This window comes from Oculina patagonica, chromosome 1, assembly GCF_052425735.1.
Source record: "Oculina patagonica isolate OP01 chromosome 1, crgOcupat, whole genome shotgun sequence".
Classification (NCBI taxonomy): domain Eukaryota; kingdom Metazoa; phylum Cnidaria; class Anthozoa; order Scleractinia; family Oculinidae; genus Oculina; species Oculina patagonica.
The window spans coordinates 30,083,005-30,102,775 of NC_135758.1; the positions used below are offsets into that span (position 1 = coordinate 30,083,005).

Sequence of the window (19,771 nt, forward strand, 5' to 3'; positions counted from 1 at the left end):
GTTTAGCGCATTTATATAAAAAGGCTTAAGTAGAAGACCTATGAATCTTGTAGACTCAATAATTATGACATGATTATAAAGTGACTTCACAGAGCATCAAAGTTAAAGATAAGCGGGATAAAGAGAATTTAAGAAGAATATATTAAACTCTAAAGACGTATATTAATTATCAATTATTGGATGAGGTTGAGCATGATATCGTGAAATAAAAAAACCGAGGTCTGTGCTGAGGCAGATAACACAGACACGAGGTTTTGATAATTCACGATATCATGCGAAAATCGAATTCAATAATTGTTTTATTATACGTTTTCAAACAATTTGCCATCACTTTTTTCTAGCGCCGGCGTAAAACTTCGTCAGAACATTGGCCAAAGCGGTTTTATCTTGTGGTTCCTCCAGGTTCTTCTCCCTCAAATAATGATTCATAATTTTTACACTTGTTTTTGTTGTTCTCTTGGTGTTTTTATATCTTTATTCTCGATCAAAACTCTCAATTCCTCTTCGAAAACGAAGGCGAAACGCTCAGCCATATTTTCAAAAGTTTGACAGCAAACACGGACGAGGGATTGGAAACTAGGCGGACTTTGAACTGGACATGATAACCCAATATCTGCTGCAGATATTGGGTTATCATGTCTAGTTCACATGCTACTGTATATTGACTGAATGCTCTCGACCAATCACATGTTTCAAAGTAATTCTAATGTATAATAATAACTGCCGACTATTGCATTCCGTTGATTCCAGATTCTGCATCTGATTTCTCTATAAATATTCAATATTTTTAAGTTCAAGTTCAAGTTGAAATATTTCACGCTGTTCTTTTAATGCGAATATCTCGTTAGTGTTTCAAGGAATTCAAAAAACTCTCTGCTCTGCATTTCACAAATCTACGTTTTGCGGTGTTTTGTGAATTTTTGGGTGATTTTGGGGATTTTTTTGGAGGAGATATATTTTCTCAAAGGATTAGTAAAATTTAGAGAAATAAGAAATATTGGAGATTTAATGTGATTTTAAAATTATAATTTGAAATTTAAAATTGGTAGACGGACACCAGTTAGTCCCTCTGACAACCTGGAGTGCTCTTGCGTGGGGGTCAACTGTCCGGTGGTGTTTCAAAAACAATTTTCTTTCTCCTTCCCTTTCTTGAAACCTTCTAAAATTTCACTCAAATTCACATTTACCCCGCCTTAAGACGTCCTTTCTCCCCTATTTTTATAAGGTCTTATAACCCTGACCCACTTGGGAGCCTGTACACAGGCTAGGTTTTCGAGTCGTTTTGGTCTGAACTCTTGGGTATCGATTTTTGGGTCAGGTCTGAATAAGGGCAGGGAAATTGCAAATAGGGTAACAGGTTCGGGAAGTGCCGCCCGCGGCCAGCCACTCAACAACAACAACAAACAACAACAACAAACAACAACAACAAACAAGCTTTATTTGCATGACTATGTATAAGTAGAGTATCGCAAAAGCGTACAACTAAACTAAAGCGAAACTTATAACAATCATAATCATGTAATAGGAAAAAAGCACTTATTTTTAAGGGAGAATCCCACAATGTCTTGGGTGGAAATTAAACGAGTGAACTTCCCACAGAAAGACAAGCATCGATCTTTCGCGTCTCGAAGTGAAAAACAAAACAAAACAAAGCAAAACCCGAAAACCTCTGGTACTCGGGGTACTACCACTGTGTTCATGTCGGTAACGAGAAGTCAGCCTCAACCTGTTGTAACTGTTTTTCACAATAAATACTGATTAAACATTTACTCCTAATGGTTTAATCAACTTTGTGTCACACACAAAAATCTATTCGCACTAATGACACATACCTAACAACTGAAATGACAACATACTACAAGTCTTTCCCCCGGCAGAAATGAATTATTTGAAATCTTAACTTCGTGCACAGAAGTATCATACAATATATAATTGAAATATTCATGATTTGTTTCGCACGAGAATGAGAATTCGACTTAAATGGACACTGTCACCAGTTTCATTTCAAAAACCCAATAGCCTAAAAACGTATGGAAACTACGAATAGTGGTCCAATTTTGTTAAAAATCACCATAAAAGTGTACTGAAGCGATGAACAAGTCATATTATTGTGATGCCATCAGGAATTTTAGATCTCAACTTGAAAAAATCAGGCTGATTTTTTTTTCAAGATTTGTCCTTGTGGACTGGAAAAACACCTACAAATTATTATAGCTCCCTTCCTTCTTCAAAAACAATTTACTTTATATCTCCATCTTGATGTACTAGGTGCATTTCATGTATGAGAAGATCTATTCGTCAATTTTAGTAAAAGTCCAAAAAGCATTAAAATTTACGTGACAGTGACCATTTAAACGCCTAACCTGGACCTACTGCATGCACGGAAAATGGATTTCGAAAAATAAATTTTCTCATTTCTTTTTGTCGCCAGCAGTAAACAAACGGATTCAGGAGCGAGTTCAATGCGGTAAGAGTTGGAACCCACGGCTGAAGTATAGGAATGAAATCCAGCAATACCCTTAATTGCATTATTACTAACATGAATAACATTAAGGGTAGATAACACAGCAGTACCGCGCCAAGAACATAAGCTGTTGTCTTGAGCGTCTTGTTTTCAGTTAAAAACCTCCTCGCTTCTTCTTGAGGGATTTGTTCAGTCATAATCTTTCTGCGGTGGCGAGAAGTTTCTCGAAACAACATTATGTGACATGAAACTATAAAGAAAACAAAGCACAGCATCACAAGCGCGGTTGCCGCAGAAAAGTAAGTTGTTGCTTCGTGTGAGTACGAAGTCACTGCAAATCTGAGCAGTTCCATGAAAACAGTTAAGATCCAAATTGATACCACAGCGACTCGAATGTTTTCTACTGTGATAACACGGACGTAGTACAAGGTGTATTTGATGGCTATGAACCTCTCAAATGTAACCAGAGCTAGGTGAAATATAGATGCAAAGCACAGAACATGAAAAGCTCTTACCAAGAGACCGAAAAGAAGACAGCGACTTTGATCTTCTGTTTCGCGTAAACTGACAATAGTCCCCGCTATCATCAATGGCTGTGTTACAAGGCCCGTCAAGGCGTCGACGCCCGCCATACAGGCTAACAAAATGTTGGCGTTATTCTGGAGTCTCGGTCTTCGTTTCACTACAGCTATCACAAGCACATTGAGCAAAACTGTTAAAGGACAGGCGAGGATATTTACGATGAGAGTGAAGGCCCAGTTTACTGTAGTTGCGACAGTCGACTCGCCCCTCTGGATGACTTGAGAGAAGTCGCCACATCCGCCGATGTTTTCGTACGAAGAATTGTTGGTCAGATTTTTTGCAAGAGCAGAAATGTTTGACATCTTTCACGGTTGTGAATTGTGACAATTTAGTTTTAGCTAGGTTGGGTCCGCTCTGTATTTATTGCTTGCATATGCCCAAGTACCCTGTAATAAGGCATCTGTTTTGACAATAAATCTTTGTATCTTTTTTTCTCAAGCATTAAAAACTGCACCGCTTTTGCCGGCTTAAGAAAAGCTAATAAACGTAAAAACCGCACATGGCGGTTTTCCTTGATATTACAATTTTACTTTCACTTATAAAGTTGGATTCCACTGTCGCGTATGATGTGAATGAATGGGCGACTTAGTGACTGTAAAAAAAAGTTAAATCTATGTTCAACATTATTTTCTTTCTTTTATCAGTAACGCACACAAAGCCAGTTCAAATTCTCGTGCACACGGCACGCGCGAAAAATTTAACCTATCGGCGGTGTTAAATCCCGTCACAGCATTTTGTTTGCTGCAGATAACCGATTTGACAATTTAATAGTTTTTTTGTTCTGCAGCGGTTTTTTCTGGCGATAATTAATGCGATAAATTAATTAGCGAGCCATGTGTTTGAGATTACACTTGCACTGAAACTTCAATTAAGGTTAATTAGCTTCAATGTACAATGGACTATGTAAGAGTTTCAAGAGTAAAATTTGCAAGTAAATGCACGATTCATTTTCAAAATCATCTTTCCTCCACTCCGGTTATCAAGCTTCGAAACACGCAAAACGAAATCGCTTTGAGTTATCCCACCAGCTACTGCCGTCAGCATTTTAAAATGTGCTAGCTCAACTTTGCCATCCAAACTAGAAACAAGAAAGGAGGTCTTAAGCCAAACTTAACTTTCCATGTTTTATCGGCTTCGCATTTTCAATTTCGTCAAAACAAAAGGAGCATTTCGGATAAATATGTATGACGCACTTATTTGTTGGTACAATTCAGTTTTAGTTCAAAGGAACTATTGTAGCCACCGGGAAACGCTGTCGGTTTTCGTCGAGAGGAAAGCAAACAGAGAAGTGAACAGCCTTACTTATAATTTAATTGGTCGCTCGATTTGTAGAAAGGAAAAAACCTGTCGAGACGGACATTTCGCCTGAACATAAACTCGCTTTTTAGACTAAAAGTGAGGCAAAACCAGTCCGCGTGTGATACGTAAGGATGGGCCGATATTTGTTACCAAATATTCGATACACCGCTTTTTTGACAATTTCGAAAAATATCGATACTCCTGAAAAATATCGCACTTTCGATAAGTTTTCGATACTGCTCACGTGACCTAAGCCTGCGGTCTAATGGTCAGCACCTGATGTTCATAAATTTGATATTAAGCAAGGTCAAGCAACAAATAAAAATGTTTTATCAATAAATTGAATTCTTCGAGTGGCCTCGAATTCTTTGACTTGATATGTCTACACATACTTCCTATTCTCAAGTCTCTTCCACGTGTTTTTCCTTGGTTCTCGGGCAACTCCTTTCCGCTGGGAAAGAAAATCTTAGAATAATTAAGCATTTTAGGCCCGGGCTAAACGTCGAACTTTACATGAGTCGAACCTAATGCAAATGACAAAAAACAATAGGTTTTCCTCATTTGCATTAGGTTCGACTCGTGTGAAGTTCGACGTTTGGCCCGGGCCTTAGTGTCCTTAGTGTGTAGTGTCGCTGTGGATTTTAATTCAATAATACAGCAAGGCTCGTAAAAATACAGCTTATTCGAGAAAGATTGTCGTAAAAAGCACAAAAGTGCACGCGACAAGACCGAAAGGTGGTCTAGGTATTTACTTGAGTTTTACATATGGGCCTTGGAGGAAATGTACAAGTTTGTATTTTTGCACGTGATGATTTTGTTTCTCTTCTCGAGAGGCCTTTTTCTGTAGCTTTACTTTTACTTTCGCATGTCTTTAAGTTTTAATAATCCTTCTTAAATCCAGTGCCGTATTTCCAGATGTCTGAAGAAAAAGAAAACGTGCAAATTTGCGTTTGTCATGTCGCCATCTTATTAGTATTCGGCACGTGCAGTAGCTCTCTACTTCTACCCATAATACCTTTCGGTCTTGACGCGTGCACTTTTGTGCTTTTTTCCGACAGCCTTTCTCGAATTAGCTGTATACAGTGTTACCGCACACTAAAATATACAATAAGATATTTATAATTCGGCACTAAATGAATGGGTAAATAAATCAAGTACTCTGACCATCATAAACTTTAATGTAGTCACCACGATATAAGAAACATAATTTACAAAAACTAGACCTCGACAAGGGAAAATGAATTTTCGTGGACAATTGAAGTAACGATGGAACCTGTCTTACTTAAAAAGAAGTATCTCTGCAACGGAAACGGCAGCAAAAACTCTAAAAAGCGTAAATTCTTCGTCGTCAAAACGAGAAAACAAAAGCGAAACAGTTAATGATCATCAGGACAGCAAGACTTTGTGGCAAGGTGTTCACTTCACTGAATCCTTCTGCTTCTCCCACCTCAAGTCCTGGATCGTACAGAATCTTTTTCGTGGCCCTTGGAAACCGGAAGATGAATGTTTGCTTGTTGTTTTTCTCCATGAACTTCGGGTAGTCGCCATTTCCTGGCATCTCCTGTATCATGTCGTCGACCATAACCTAAAACAATGGAACCACGTTCAACGCTGCATGTGGCGTTTTTTGTTTTTACCACTATGGGGGCTTATAATCGGATGATCAATTTTTTGTTTCCAGCGAGATGGGCCTATAACTGGGGGGAGGGGGGAGGGGGGGGGCTTATAATCGGAATTTTACGGTATAATCCCATGGACTTATATTCAGTAATAGCTCTCATAGAAAGAAACACCGTCTCCAATTATAAGCCCTAATTGTAGTGTTAACTTTGTATTTTACGTTGTTAGAGAATGCTCAGAGCCACTGAAGTACTTGTTTTGGGTTTCATATCGTCATGTTTAAAGATGTTCATTAGAGCAGTTTTTACTTGAGTGCCGAAAGAAACTTGCGTTTGCTTTGGTTTTGCATTACTACGCTTAGTGATTGGTTTAAAAATCACGCGCCACTTTCTCAACCAATCAGAAGTAAAACTAAAACCAATCGTGATTTGCTCATGCATGTTTTCCCGCGCTACTTGCCGGCTACATGTCTCTACTTCGAGTTTTGATTGGTTTACTGGATTGTCTGTGTCCTTTATGATTGTCCAGAGTAATTACTGTACTTTGGAAACTGCTATATGTGACATTATTGTCAGTATCCCATCCAAATGGAAACTCAAAGATGTTTGAAACGAGGAGTAAGGGCATGGGAAGTGTAAGAAAGATTTAAAGTGAGAGAGAAGGCATTTTAAAAGTCAGAGTGTAAAAGTAAAGGGTAGGCTGAGATTAAGAATAAGAATTAAATTAAGAGAGACAAAGCGGGGGGCTGAGAACGGATAAAAATGGGGATTTTTTTTTCATGTGTAATTAACAAAATCATCAGGTATCCGGTCGTTTTGCCTAAAAGTCGCCTACAGTGAAGTCGATTCGCCTACACAACCTGAGTTGTTTCGCCTACACTGAAGTCGATTCGCCTACATCACAGCTTACTATGTTTCGAAAGATAGAAGAGAGGAATACGTAAATAAAGTTCAATATTAAAAAAGTTTACCTTAACTTGATGGTACGTGTGTGTTATTTTCGCCGAAGCAAACAAGTAAAGAGCGAGCAGACTAAGTTCTAATTTGTCACACATAGTCATTTTACTATACAGTGGAACCCCGTTTATACGGACACCAAGGGGACAGGCCAAATTGTCCGTATTATCGGGGTGTCCGTATTAAGCGGGGTCTCAGAAAAAAGTCACGGATACATGTTTTATCGACACAAAGACGAAGGCAAACGTTTCTGCGGCAACAATATAATAATTATAATTGTACTTTAACTGTAACACCTGAAACTGTGAACTCTCTGACTAAAACTAATAGTTTATACGAAAACCTTACGATCTAGTCAGACACTCGAACTAAACTTCAGTCAGACACTCCGCAACAGTGGAATTATTTAAAAATGTCGCAACTTTACTAAAGTTTCCTTTGTATTGAAACTCTAACCGTTAACGTTCTGAAAGTCTACAACTGAACTCATTTGAAAAAGTCGATTACTTTACTTTGCACGGAACCTTTTAGGTTGCGACACAAGCAGGCAGACTGAAGATTCGACAAAGTCACTGACGCTATTAAGCTACTCTTTGCAGCCTTTCAACAGTCGAAAAGATGCAGTAACAACACCTTTTTCGAGATTTACAATGAAATTTTCTTTAGTTGTTACAGTACCTGTGTGCTGAGCACCATTTCTGATCCCCCTCCGACATCAAACTGTTTTGGGCATTTGTTGTACGTTTTTTTCTTAAAGCATCTAGGGCGGCGTTTCTTGCCTTTCTCCAGCTTTCCTTCTTCAACTTCTTCTTTAGTGTGAGCCTTTGGTTTTCCTTTGCTCTTTATGATTACACTGACATCTATAAACTCTCCTTCATCGCCACTGTTACAGTCCTCAAGGGAATCGTTGGCGCAAAACTTCCAATTTTCTATCTATAGAAAGAGAAAATCACAAACAAGTAAGTCTGCAGTGCAGGCGTTTTCCGTGGGCGCGCGTAGTACTAGTTCGCGACCGAGTAGATTGGCCGCCATGTTGGATGAGGGCGGAGAGAGGTTTGGAAGCGAGGAAAAGAGGGGGAGTCTTTTCAGACTCACTCCTACTCCCCAGGACGCGTTTTCTCCTATTTCTCCTATCCCCGAATCCAAGATGGCGCTTACCCGATCAAAATGCGTTCGAATTCGCTCGCTATATACAAACAAGTATATACAAGCATTCCCACGAGCTAACTGGTCAGGACAGCCAATGCGTTTAAAAAAAGTAATATTTCTTCTCCTTACCTATTATATTTAGATGGCGGAGGAGGGGGGGGGGGGTAGCCCTTTTCAAAGTGCCGGTAATTGACCCGTTGCTCTGAAAGCAGACAACGCTACTTCGGGATTATAAATCAAAGATTTTACTCTTCTTCACCGTCATAGCGTTATTGATATATTATTTTAAGCCCACTACTATAGGTAATGATTAGACACAGGAGAAAACAACAACAATAGTGACAGTATCAGAAGCAGTGGTAACAACGACTGACAAAGGAAAGGCACTGAGATAAAATTAAGATAAGATAAGATAAGATAACTTTATTTATACACGGTTTTTCCATCAGTCAATTAAGTTACTGGACTATCTACCTATCTAACTAACTACAAAAATTTAATAACAACAAATTCAAAATAACAAAAGAAAAGTCTGCTTTTCATGGAGGCCGTGTCTAAAATTTACTTAAAATTTAGATATTACTTTGATAGTTTTTCAGCAAGGCCCTTGTTACAGCTTCCCCACACGGCATGTACTAAAACCCGAAACAACGAAACGAAACCACCGAAACGAAACGACCGAAACGAGCGAAACCACCGAAACGACCGAAACGAAACCGCCGAAACAACCGAAACGAGCGAAACGAGACGAAATCACCGAAACAAGCAAAACCCATTACAATTATTGAGAGCTAACCGTAAACAGGCTAACCGGAGTGCATAGTAGGCTAACCTAAGTGAAACGTAGGCTAACCGGAGTGTGTAGTAGGCTAACAGGAGTGTATAGTAGGCTAACCGGGGTTAATAGTAGGCTAATCAGAGTGTATAGTAGGCTAAACGGGGTGTATAGTACGGTAAGTGGCGAAAATCTTGAAGTTTTGCTTGTTTCGGTGATTTCGTTTCGTTTCGCTCGTTTCGGCCGTTTCGGTTGTTTCGGCGGTTTCGTTTCGCTCGTTTCGGTGGTTTCGGTGGTTTCGTTTCGGTGGTTTCGTTTCGTTGTTTCGGGTTTTAGTATATGCCTCCCCACACTACGTTGCAATAATCAAATTGTGGTTGAATAAGGCTATTATAAATTTTGATTAAAATATTAAATGAAGTGAGATGCCGAATTCGTTTAATTGCACCAATGGCACAAGCTATCTTCTTAGAAATGTTTTCAATATGACACTCCCAGTTTATATTTTGATCAACATTAACTCCGAGGGATTTAGCGGATGTTACTTGTTCTATTGCGTTCTCATTTATAGTAAGAGAGGGACTTTCCGTAAATTGTGATAACTTCTGCCTTGATGCAATAAGCATAAACTCAGTTTATGCTTGTGTATATGTTGTTGTTATTGTAGTGGTTGATATTGATGCTTTTGATTGGGTACATTCCTTATGGACTATTAATGAATATTTAAGTGTCATGGTCAGAAAAAATCAAAGAAATCAAAGAAATTTTGGCCACAGCCAAAAACTCATACTTTGTCAATTTGAAGGCCTAGGTATGTAACTGAAAGATATGAAGTTAGTTTTTCGAAATATTCAAATTTACGGCAGAAAACCACAAATAACGGTAATCGTACCGGAAGCTCAAATTTCACTTCTCGACAATCCGAAATTTCACGCTTTTCAGCTTCTTGCTACCCAGACGTTTTAACCGCTGTAAACCTTTCCTTACCTTAGTTGCATAGATTGACTCTTCCTTTATTGAAATATAGTTAGTATTTTTATCTCTGATTATTTCTGAGCCAGCTGAGCCTCGATTAAGTAGACACATTTTTCTCATTTAGGAAAAAGGCTAAAATAATCCAAATTCAGTGAGGAAAAAAGCTGACCGGTAGTGCTTCAAATCTTCTGATATTTTAGCCAAAGAGAGTCCAGTCGTTGAAGTTTAGGTTTATGGTTTCAAAAGTGTAGGATCTAGTAGCAGTTTTGAACAAAGGTCGATCAAAGGTCGACAAAATTACAATTCCGCGGCTTTGAAAAGAACAACTGAAACACGTGACACGAAACACGCAATAGAGTAATTTGTATATTTTTTGGGCAAAGACAACACGGTAAAATTAGCTTTGAAGTTCTATACGTTTGAGACTTTAGAAAAATAGTATTTATCCTAAAGATTGCCTACAATAGAAGAAATACCAAAAATAACAGCACTTGAACTCTCCCTGATGTTCGTCACGCACGAGCGACTTGGGGCCGCGAATGACAAAAATATTTTCCATTGATTCAAAGTAAGTCATATTCTGAAATAAGAAAAATCTATTTTCTTTAAACTTTGCCCACAAATCTGTCTTAACTAAAAAAACGAAACAGCTTTCATTTTCGCAAGTATCGTAAGATATATGTTTTAAGATTTCATCATTTAGACCACAACCGGCCTATTTTTAGCAATGGCGACAAGTGAATATCGAGTCACCGCTTCAAAAATTTATGCTCCAATTTTAGAAATTGTCTCAACTCTCCTGGACCAAATTGGACCGTTATCTGTATAAAGCACACAATTTTGATTCGTTTAAAAGAAACTAACAATACGAAATATTTTTGATTTGAAGTCTACTTGGCCATTGACGCGAACGGCTCAAAAAAATGGCACATTTTCAACGGATCACTGCGCAAAAGTCCAACTTCTTCTGCATTACATTTGTTTCCATACCAACTAAAAAGAAGTCAAAGAGTATGGAAATGGAAAAATATGTTGTGGTTTAAGCGAGCTTTTAGTGCAACCAGGCGGCAACTTGGCTTATGTTGCGAACATGTTTTGTTTACATTGCGACAGCGGGCAGTTGCTCAAAACGAATTTAGCATAAACAACACAATATTTCGTAAACATTGTAACCTTACAAAACTTTATATCAGCTCACACAATAAAACATTATTTAAAACTCGAAAACCTTAGCAGCTAGCGAGTCAGCAAAAAAAAAAAAAATACTGTCGCCTACCTGCAAGCCGGTGAGACAACAAAATTCATTGTAAGGTCCGCCATAGCCATGTTATTGGATTCCACATTTCTTTCTGGTTTTCGTCAACCATAGTATCCGCAGAAAGTTTCAAACGGTAAACATAACACACACAACAAAACATTGACCATACCACATGATTGTGATAACTTAAACAAATGAAAGAAAGTTGCGGGCAACACATCCCAAGAAATCAAGCGATCACAGATCGGCTTGAACAGTTGATTGAAAGTTGCGTCACGCAATCTAACCTGAATCCAACTGCCTTATGGGCGAACTGAATAATTATTGTCCAAGAATCGGACTGTCCAAAATATCGGCTGTAAATATTTTTGTCATTCATTTCTGCATGTTCGCAACATAAGCCAAGTTGCCGCCTGGTTGCACTAAAAGCTCGCTTAAACCACAACATATTTTTCCATTTCCATACTCTTTGACTTCTTTTTAGTTGGTATGGAAACAAATGTAATGCGGAAGTAGTTGGACTTTTGCGCAATGACCCGTTGAAAATGTGCAATTTTTTTTGAGCCGTTGGCGTTAATGGCCAAGTACACTTCAAATCAAAAATATTCCGTATTGTTTGTTTCTTTTTAACGAACCAAAATTGCGTGCTTTATACAGATAACGGTCCAATTTATTCCAGGAGAGTTAAGACAATTCCTAAAATTGGAGCATAAATTATCGAAGCGGTGACTCGACGTTTTATCCTATTTTCAGTTGTCGCCATTGCTAAAAATAGGCCGGTCGTGGTCCAATTGAATAAAATTCTTAAAAAAATATTTCTTGCGATACTTGCGAAAATGAAAGCTGTTTCGTTTTTTAGTTAAGACAGATTTGTGGGCAAAGTTTAAAGAAAATAGATTTTTCTTATTTCAGAATATGACTTACTTTGAATCATTGGAAAATATTTTTGTCATTCGCGGCCCCAAGTCGCTCGTGCGTGACGAACATCAGGGAGAGTTCAAGTGCTGTTATTTTTGGTATTTCTTCTATTGTAGGCAATCTTTAGGATAAATACTATTTTTCTAAAGTCTCAAACGTATAGAACTTCAAAGCTAATTTTACCGTGTTGTCTTTGCCCAAAAAATATACAAATTACTCTATTGCGTGTTTCGTGTCACGTGTTTCAGTTGTTCTTTTCAAAGCCGCGGAATTGTAATTTTGTCGACCTTTGATCGACCTTTGTTCAAAACTGCTACTAGATCCTACACTTTTGAAACCATAAACCTAAACTTCAACGACTGGACTCTCTTTGGCTAAAATATCAGAAGATTTGAAGCACTACCGGTCAGCTTTTTTCCTCACTGAATTTGGATTATTTTAGCCTTTTTCCTAAATGAGAAAAATGTGTCTACTTAATCGAGGCTCAGCTGGCTCAGAAATAATCAGAGATAAAAATACTAACTATATTTCAATAAAGGAAGAGTCAATCTATGCAACTAAGGTAAGGAAAGGTTTACAGCGGTTGAAACGTCTGGGTAGCAAGAAGCTGAAAAGCGTGAAATTTCGGATTGTCGAGAAGTGAAATTTGAGCTTCCGGTACGATTGCCGTTATTTGTGGTTTTCTGCCGTAAATTTGAATATTTCGAAAAACTAACTTCATATCTTTCAGTTACATACCTAGGCCCTCAAACTGACAAAGTATGAGTTTTTGGCTGTGGGCAAAATTTCTTTGATTTTTTCTGACCATGACACTTAAATTTTTTCAACTGAGGAACTTGTGCCGTATCTCTTTAGCTTGTCAAAAAACGATGAAAGTTTTGGTTGCGTGTGTAGGCCTTGGCAGATTGTGCTCCTAAAAGTGGCGCTGTTATTCTACAAGCAGTGCTCAAAATTTTGCCAAATTATACCATTATTCCCAAATTATGCTCCTGATTTCCGAAATTATGCTCACAAAATGACGTAGATTCTGTACGCGCAATAATCACGCTAAATTATGATGTTTTTCAAATAAACTGTTGTTGTAAATTTATTTGTGTTTTATGGCAGTTTGTCTCGGCCGTCAGCTATCAACACTATCAATACTACTATTAGCGTAGCTGAAACACGCATTGCAAGAACATACTACCTAAATTGAATTTACTTTTGAAGAAGGTACACCATATTTACTATATGTTATGAATTTATGCTCCAAAAAGTGCTAAAATGTGCTAAATATTCCGTGGCAGTGCTCATTTAATATGCTTTTTGCTCCAATTGTGCCAAAAATTATGCTAGCACAATCCGCCAAGGCCTATGCGTCTTCACCTCTTGTGAAAACAGGAGTCAGTCGATATGTTCTTAAGACTGTCTAACCTCAAGAAACCTAGCATCCCAACAGGCTTACGTCTGGGAAAGACACGCGAGGCTGACAAGCCGCGAGAACAACACTCGCACACCGCTTCGTCGCACGCTTGTGCGCTCTCCAAACATGAGCCTGTACGCAGGCTACAAGAAGTCTGTGACTGTGGTTAAGGTGATTCCCTAGTATAGCATGGCGCGTTGTTACTGCGCAGAATTTTACGCGTAATTAGCGCGCGCACACAAACACAATGGCCGTGAATTCACGTGAATTACCTTAAAGTGAAAAAAGGTTGCTAAAATAATTGGCATATTTCAACGGCGACAGTGTTAGTACTAGAGTTGTAACGACTTTCGGACAATTTGTGATATTTCGATTGAACGATATGAATAGTAAGGAGTTTGTTTACTTCAACAAGGAACTCCCTCGGCTAAATTTATTTTCGGTGACTTATATGAAATAACAGCATAATTCACATAATTCATAATTTACCTGGATATTGAACTTGAGCATGCCTTTTCTCATCTCCGAAGTCTCGTTTCCAAAGGTGATGTTTCCAGACTCTTCAAACATGTATGCCATGACGATGAAAGACGCATTAGGCCCGGGGAGAGAAGAACTGAAGTTGAAGTTCTTCACACGGAGCCCTTGGTAACTTCCAACTGACAGGCCGGTGAAGCTGAAATCTTGTTTGGAAAATGCGTCAAACATGTGTCCTTTACCACCAGATTTACCCACTTTGATGCCAGCTTTGCTCCGCTCTTCTAGACTGTCAAACTCGATAACAACACGTCCAGTATTTTTGTCGGTGAAATCTCTCTTTTCTCCTACATGAGGACGAGCACACATGATTTTTCCTGATTGACCAAGCCTTGCAATACACGCCGCCCACGTTAAACTCTGTTCCATCGTCTTCCTCTTCCTCGTCGTCATCGTGTGCACCACCGTGCGCCTCAGTCCTTGCTGTAAAAAGAATATTTTTGATTGTCATTTACAGTGTGAACCAGAAAACTGTGAACACTTTTCTCTATCTTGCATATGTAAATTTGTGCAGAAAACCATTGAATGATTGCCAAAACTGCAAGAAATATAAACAAATGGACAGAGATGGAGCCAGCAGGTTATTTTTCGTGAATAATTTGCCAACTCTTTCCTCTACTTCCTTTTTCAAAGTATAATGAAAGTGTTCACGGTTTTCATGTTCTCACTGTAAAATTTAAGCTTTATTCACACAGTCCCAACATTTTTTTATATTAAAATGTAACATTTCCAACATTTTGGACCTAAAAAGTAACAAAACAATAACGACAACAACAACAACTACAACAAGAAACATTTTGGACTTTGTTGCGATAAGTTAGATTGTTGCAATCGGTTTTTAAAACTTGGAATATACTGGTGGAAAGTTTGATTTGATTCAAGTCAAACTTGCGTTCAAACATTTTCGTCAAACATCTTTTAACAGTGTAGTCAAGTGCATTTTCCCAACATTTTCACCCCGGCCATTCGAACTTTACTTTCCTTTTTACAAGCATTGCGCTGAGTAAAAGTGATGTAGAGCGGTGCAGATAATATGCTTCGAGCAGTTTAGGTTTTTTTTTACTGAGAAAAGACTTACTGCCAAAGCTCTATTAGTCCCCATCCCCCACTTCTGTTGTAAGCGCCCCTCTCTGGCAATAAGTCTCTCACTGGATCTTAATTTTTGTAAAAAACAAAAACAAAACAACAACAATAAGAAGCCCCCTATCTGCCCCCCCCCCCTTACCAAGGTGCCTGATAAGGCATCTTAGATATCTTCCAAGTCAATACATTGCAAGTAGCGAAATTTATGTTTTACTATCATAACTAATTATTGCCCCCGATGTTTCTCAATTTGTTTTCTACTAGTAGTCAAATACACAGTTATGATACAAGAACAAATATAAAGCAGTTTACAATACTTTTCCAGGGTCCTAAAATTTGGAATTCTCTACCAGAATCGATCACTGGTTCGAGTAGCTTCTCTTCTTTTAAGAAAAAAATGATTAAATTTCTAATAAAATGAGTCTAAAATTGGCCTAGCTGCACATTCACAGCGAAATTACAAACTTATTGCTAACCCGAGGTGGCCTCCCCCATAAGTCTTGTGGTTTCTTGGAGGTTTCCTCGCCCTATCTTTTTAAGTTATTTTAATTTGTATGTTTAATTCTGAAGTGGCAAATAAATGATGATGATGATGATGATGATGATGATGGAACTTTACACTCTTAAAGTTATTCATTCACCATATTAACTTTTTAGACCCCTTTATTTCTTTTATATGTACCCTGAAGTGATATATGATTTGAAATAATTCCCCTCCTGTAAAACACCCTCCGCTCTCTTAAGTCACTTCTCGGGAGCCTTATAACGGTAAGCATTGTTTTGGTTCATCTACTAATTTCTCATGCAACGGGTCTAACTAATAACCGCACATATTGTGGTTTTTACTCAATCACCCAGAAGCGAAACCAAAACAATTCGTGCCACTTGGTTTTGTGCCTTCTCTCGCTTACCTTATTATAGGAATATAACGAAGCATTTTAACAACGCGAACAAAATATACGCGTAATAAAATTAACGCGAATTTAAGAAAAGTTCTGGTTAAATCCTTATAGTAAAAAAGTTAACATCAATACAATTACGCGAAATTTTTTTAAATTCGCGTTAATAACATGTATCGTTAATTTCCTATAATAAGGTAATATCAGAAAAATTAAAATATGACTGCATGCAGATGCTTTTTTGTCCAAGAAATACTTCACAGGAAACATACTATATCTGCGGCTTTCGTTACTTTTAAGGGACTCGCGCTATATAGGGAAAACAACTGTCTAAATGCTCGCGCAAAATGGCGTTTTTACTTGATTTAAAGTTTTAAATACGTTTAATTAATATTGGATATCGAATTCGTTTCCCCCCAACACCAACAAAAAACTGTTTTTCGTGCTGTTCGATGTTTTACATGTGCTTATTTTATCTATACCAGTGACAGAAAACTAAAAAACTATAAGCAATTTTGACTATTCTACAACAGGTTTAAAATAAATTTCCGTTTGTATTTTTATTACGAGTACTTTCAAGCCAATGAACCTCAGTATTAAAGAAGTTTTTAAACAGATAACTATGTTTCATAACTGATTTATTAAGCGTATATCTAAAGAACAGTTTTAAAGTATAAAACTAACTTGAGTTTCTATTAAGCTTCCCAAACCTAAGTTAAATCAGGGAATTATCTGTTTATACTTACAGTGAACATAGTGCACAAAATCAGTAAAACTATTCAGGACAGAGAAAGCATTACTTACCACGTAACAAACATAATACTGTGAGGAGAAAGACGAGGTCCATAATCACAGAATAAACAAAGAAATGACAACAGAATTTGCTTGAATCTCGAAAGATGGATGAATGCGGGCAGTGACGTGGGCAGTGCCCTGAATGCGCATGCTCTTTTACCCTTAATTCGTGCCCAAGCCTCCAGTCGCACGAAGTTCACTCTTCGATCAATTCTGGAAGCGAAAAGAAGCGAAATGCTTTTCCAAAATAATCGATGTATCCCTTCAAACTCAGTACAGTTCAACCGATAGAGAGTGAAACGTGCAGTGTACCGCTTTCCGGGAATTTTGCAACTGAATCGTGCCGCCTTCCATAACAAAAAAAAGAACACCAAATAACAAACAAACAAAGAATCAAAATAGGAAGTTTTGGTTGGGAATTTTCAGTGGAATGAAGCAAAAAGTTGTGTTCCATTACATCCCAACCAGAATTTCCAGTTCTTGAGATGTAAATGGAGAAATGCTTTTATTTATGACAACGTTTGTTTATTTTTGTATTTGCAGAAACTAAAGTTAAAGTTAATCCATGTTTCCAACACATTGTTCCTTGGTTTAGAAGCATGTAAGATGTGCCCTTTTTTAACTTTTCTTTTCTTCTTTCCTTTTCCTCAGATTCCCATAGCATCGTTGCTTTATAATTTGATCTATAGAAAAGGAATTCGTGACAACACTGTTGTACAAAGCAGTGAACACCAAACCAACCTAAACTTTTAAAATATTTATGTTGTGCGCAATAACATAAAATGATTACAGGCATATATTATTATAATATACTACAGTATGAAATGAAAACAAACAAACCACATTAAGCCAAAACATTGTTGACAATAACAAATGTGTTGTCAATGACAACCTCAAATATTTTCCTACATACAAGTCATTACCCAGGAAAATTATTTCAAGGACATTATTATAATCAGTATGCTACAGTATGAAATGAAAACAAACAAACCACATTAAGCCAAAACATTGTTGTCAATAACAAATGTGTTGTCAATGACAACCTCAAATATTTTCTTACAAACAAGTCATTACCCAGAACAATTATTTCAATGACTACTCACGGTTTGTTATGGCTTCCCCTATGAACGTTAATTTGCGCAACCCGTTACCATTAATGATATCAGAACCGCCCTGGCTGATGTTCATTTACAAATATATTTTTAGTTTCCTCCTTTCCAATCAATCAAGTCTTTAAGGTCTACGTTTGACAACTCCCAAACAACGTGGTCAATTGACCATAAAAATCAAGAGAATATGAATTTGTAAAAAGCGATTTACTATAGCGAAAGAAAGTCCAAGAATGTTCAATGAAATCGAAAATTAATCCTGCTTCAGCAAAATATAGCATACTAACTCATGCAGAAAGCTATGAAGCTACGGCGGAAAAATCAAACCATCGAAGTTGCCCATTCCATCCATAAGCAACCTCGTCTAAGAATCGACAAGCTCGGGGCAAGCATTGGTGCACATCAATTCGGTTGCTATCAATTTAAACGTTCTAGTTTATCCACGATTTTTCAGTCAAATACAGGCGACGTATTTTTTCAGGAATTAAGGAAGTGCAATACACAGACAACCCGCCTGCGATTATATAAAATAAATTGGTGCTTTGGGTGATGAGGAATCCAAGAAATGAATCATATATACATGAACTTTGGCGGAAAAAAGGTAATGACATCTTCGTCAACTTCGTCTCTTCCAAATATAATTTAAGAGGTACTCAAGTGTTGAGTTGACGTCGGTAGCTAGAGCGGACAAACAAAGCACTAAATATTAAAAAAAAATCATCTTGAGGCAAATAATTTTAATAGGTGGGATGAAAAAAAAAACAACAACTCCACGACCGTTATATATTCTTACAGTTCGCCTTTAAACAAAACAATAAAAGAGTTTTCACGGAATTGTAATTGTAAAGGTGTACCGTGGAATTAACTTCACCTTTAAAAAGAAGTTCCCTTTTCAGTGTCGTGGATTGAAAAGAAGATAGTTTAGTACGAGTTTCAAACACAGAAGATCACAGAAAATAACCACGAGGCCCCTCTCATGTGTCAGATATCTTTATCACCGATATCAATCACCCGGCGTTTGATTGTCAAGTTGCCAGGCAACCAGCCTAAATACAGCATCAACATAATGGCGGGAAGGTTGCTGATGGCTCTGTGCTCAATTGCAACGTAACACAACATAATTATAAAAAGTTCTAACCCAGATATTACTAATCACGCTATTTAAGGCAATTCGCACGCGCTAGCTGTCACTTACAAAACGAAGTCTAAAAAAAACACTTGTAAACATTAGAAAAATATTAAGTTAAAGACAGTAAACTAGCACATAGTAATATTATACACGTAGAAAATACGAAAGGATGGAAGAGAAAAACATGCACGTCTATGCGATCAGATATTTTATTGTTTTATTGTTGTTTTTCAGTTTAAAAACGAGTACAGCTTAGTAGTGTATGGATAGAAAAACGAGTGGAAAAAATTAAATTTTTCTCAGCTCGGGGATGTTCTTAGCATGTTCTAAAAATTTTGATCAACGTTTTCGTGGAATATTTTAGGACTAACGCAACTTAATTTGTCAATTTGGATAGTCAAGAAGCTCCTGTTGCCTTTGACTTTAAAGGGTAGGTAATTCTTGCTTACCTTTTGCGGGCTCATTTGATGGTGTAGAAATTGTGGTCAGAACAAAATCAATCACAGTGTTATTATTTGTGTGCGAATTTTGCGCACTGTCTTCTACTTCGTACATAAATTAAGTTGTTTATCGCCATTCAAAGCTCACCAGGGACAAATAAATTAATTGTGATATCATTTTGTTTAGCTCAAGTCAAAGAACCTATCAACATTTTATTTTACTACAAAATGAAATAAAGTATAATAATTAAAAAAAACATGACGTGCTCCGACGAAGGGCAAACGCCTGAAAGGACAGCTAACCATGCTCGCATTACCAATTTCAAACTGCTGTAAAAATTACTGTTCTACTTGCCCGCCGACGCAACTTTCAGTTTACCA

The 19,771-nt window shown here is 37.5% G+C and overlaps 1 protein-coding gene across 1 annotated transcript; it reads right to left on the reverse strand.

Moving 5' to 3' along the window:
• Window positions 1-5,500: 5,500 nt before the first annotated feature.
• Window positions 5,501-16,851, reverse strand: LOC144663418 (skeletal aspartic acid-rich protein 1-like). Its single transcript, XM_078524360.1, has 4 exons — window positions 16,722-16,851; window positions 13,888-14,358; window positions 7,600-7,854; window positions 5,501-5,930 (listed from the first exon to the last, which is right to left on the reverse strand). The coding sequence occupies exons 2-4, from the start codon at window positions 14,326-14,328 to the stop codon at window positions 5,694-5,696; spliced, it is 933 nt and encodes a 310-aa protein (XP_078380486.1). The 5' UTR covers window positions 14,329-14,358; window positions 16,722-16,851; the 3' UTR covers window positions 5,501-5,693.
• Between the last annotated feature and the right edge of the window lie 2,920 nt (window positions 16,852-19,771).

Coding starts and splice junctions, on each gene's coding strand:
- LOC144663418 (XM_078524360.1), bottom strand. CDS start 14,328: ATGACGACGAGGAAGAGGAAGACGATGGAACAGAGTTTAACGTGGGCG. Junction 7,855..13,887: donor TGCTCAAGTTCAATATCCAG/GTAAATTATGAA, acceptor CTCTTTCTATAG/ATAGAAAATTGGAAGTTTTG. Junction 5,931..7,599: donor AAATGGTGCTCAGCACACAG/GTACTGTAACAA, acceptor CCATTGTTTTAG/GTTATGGTCGACGACATGAT.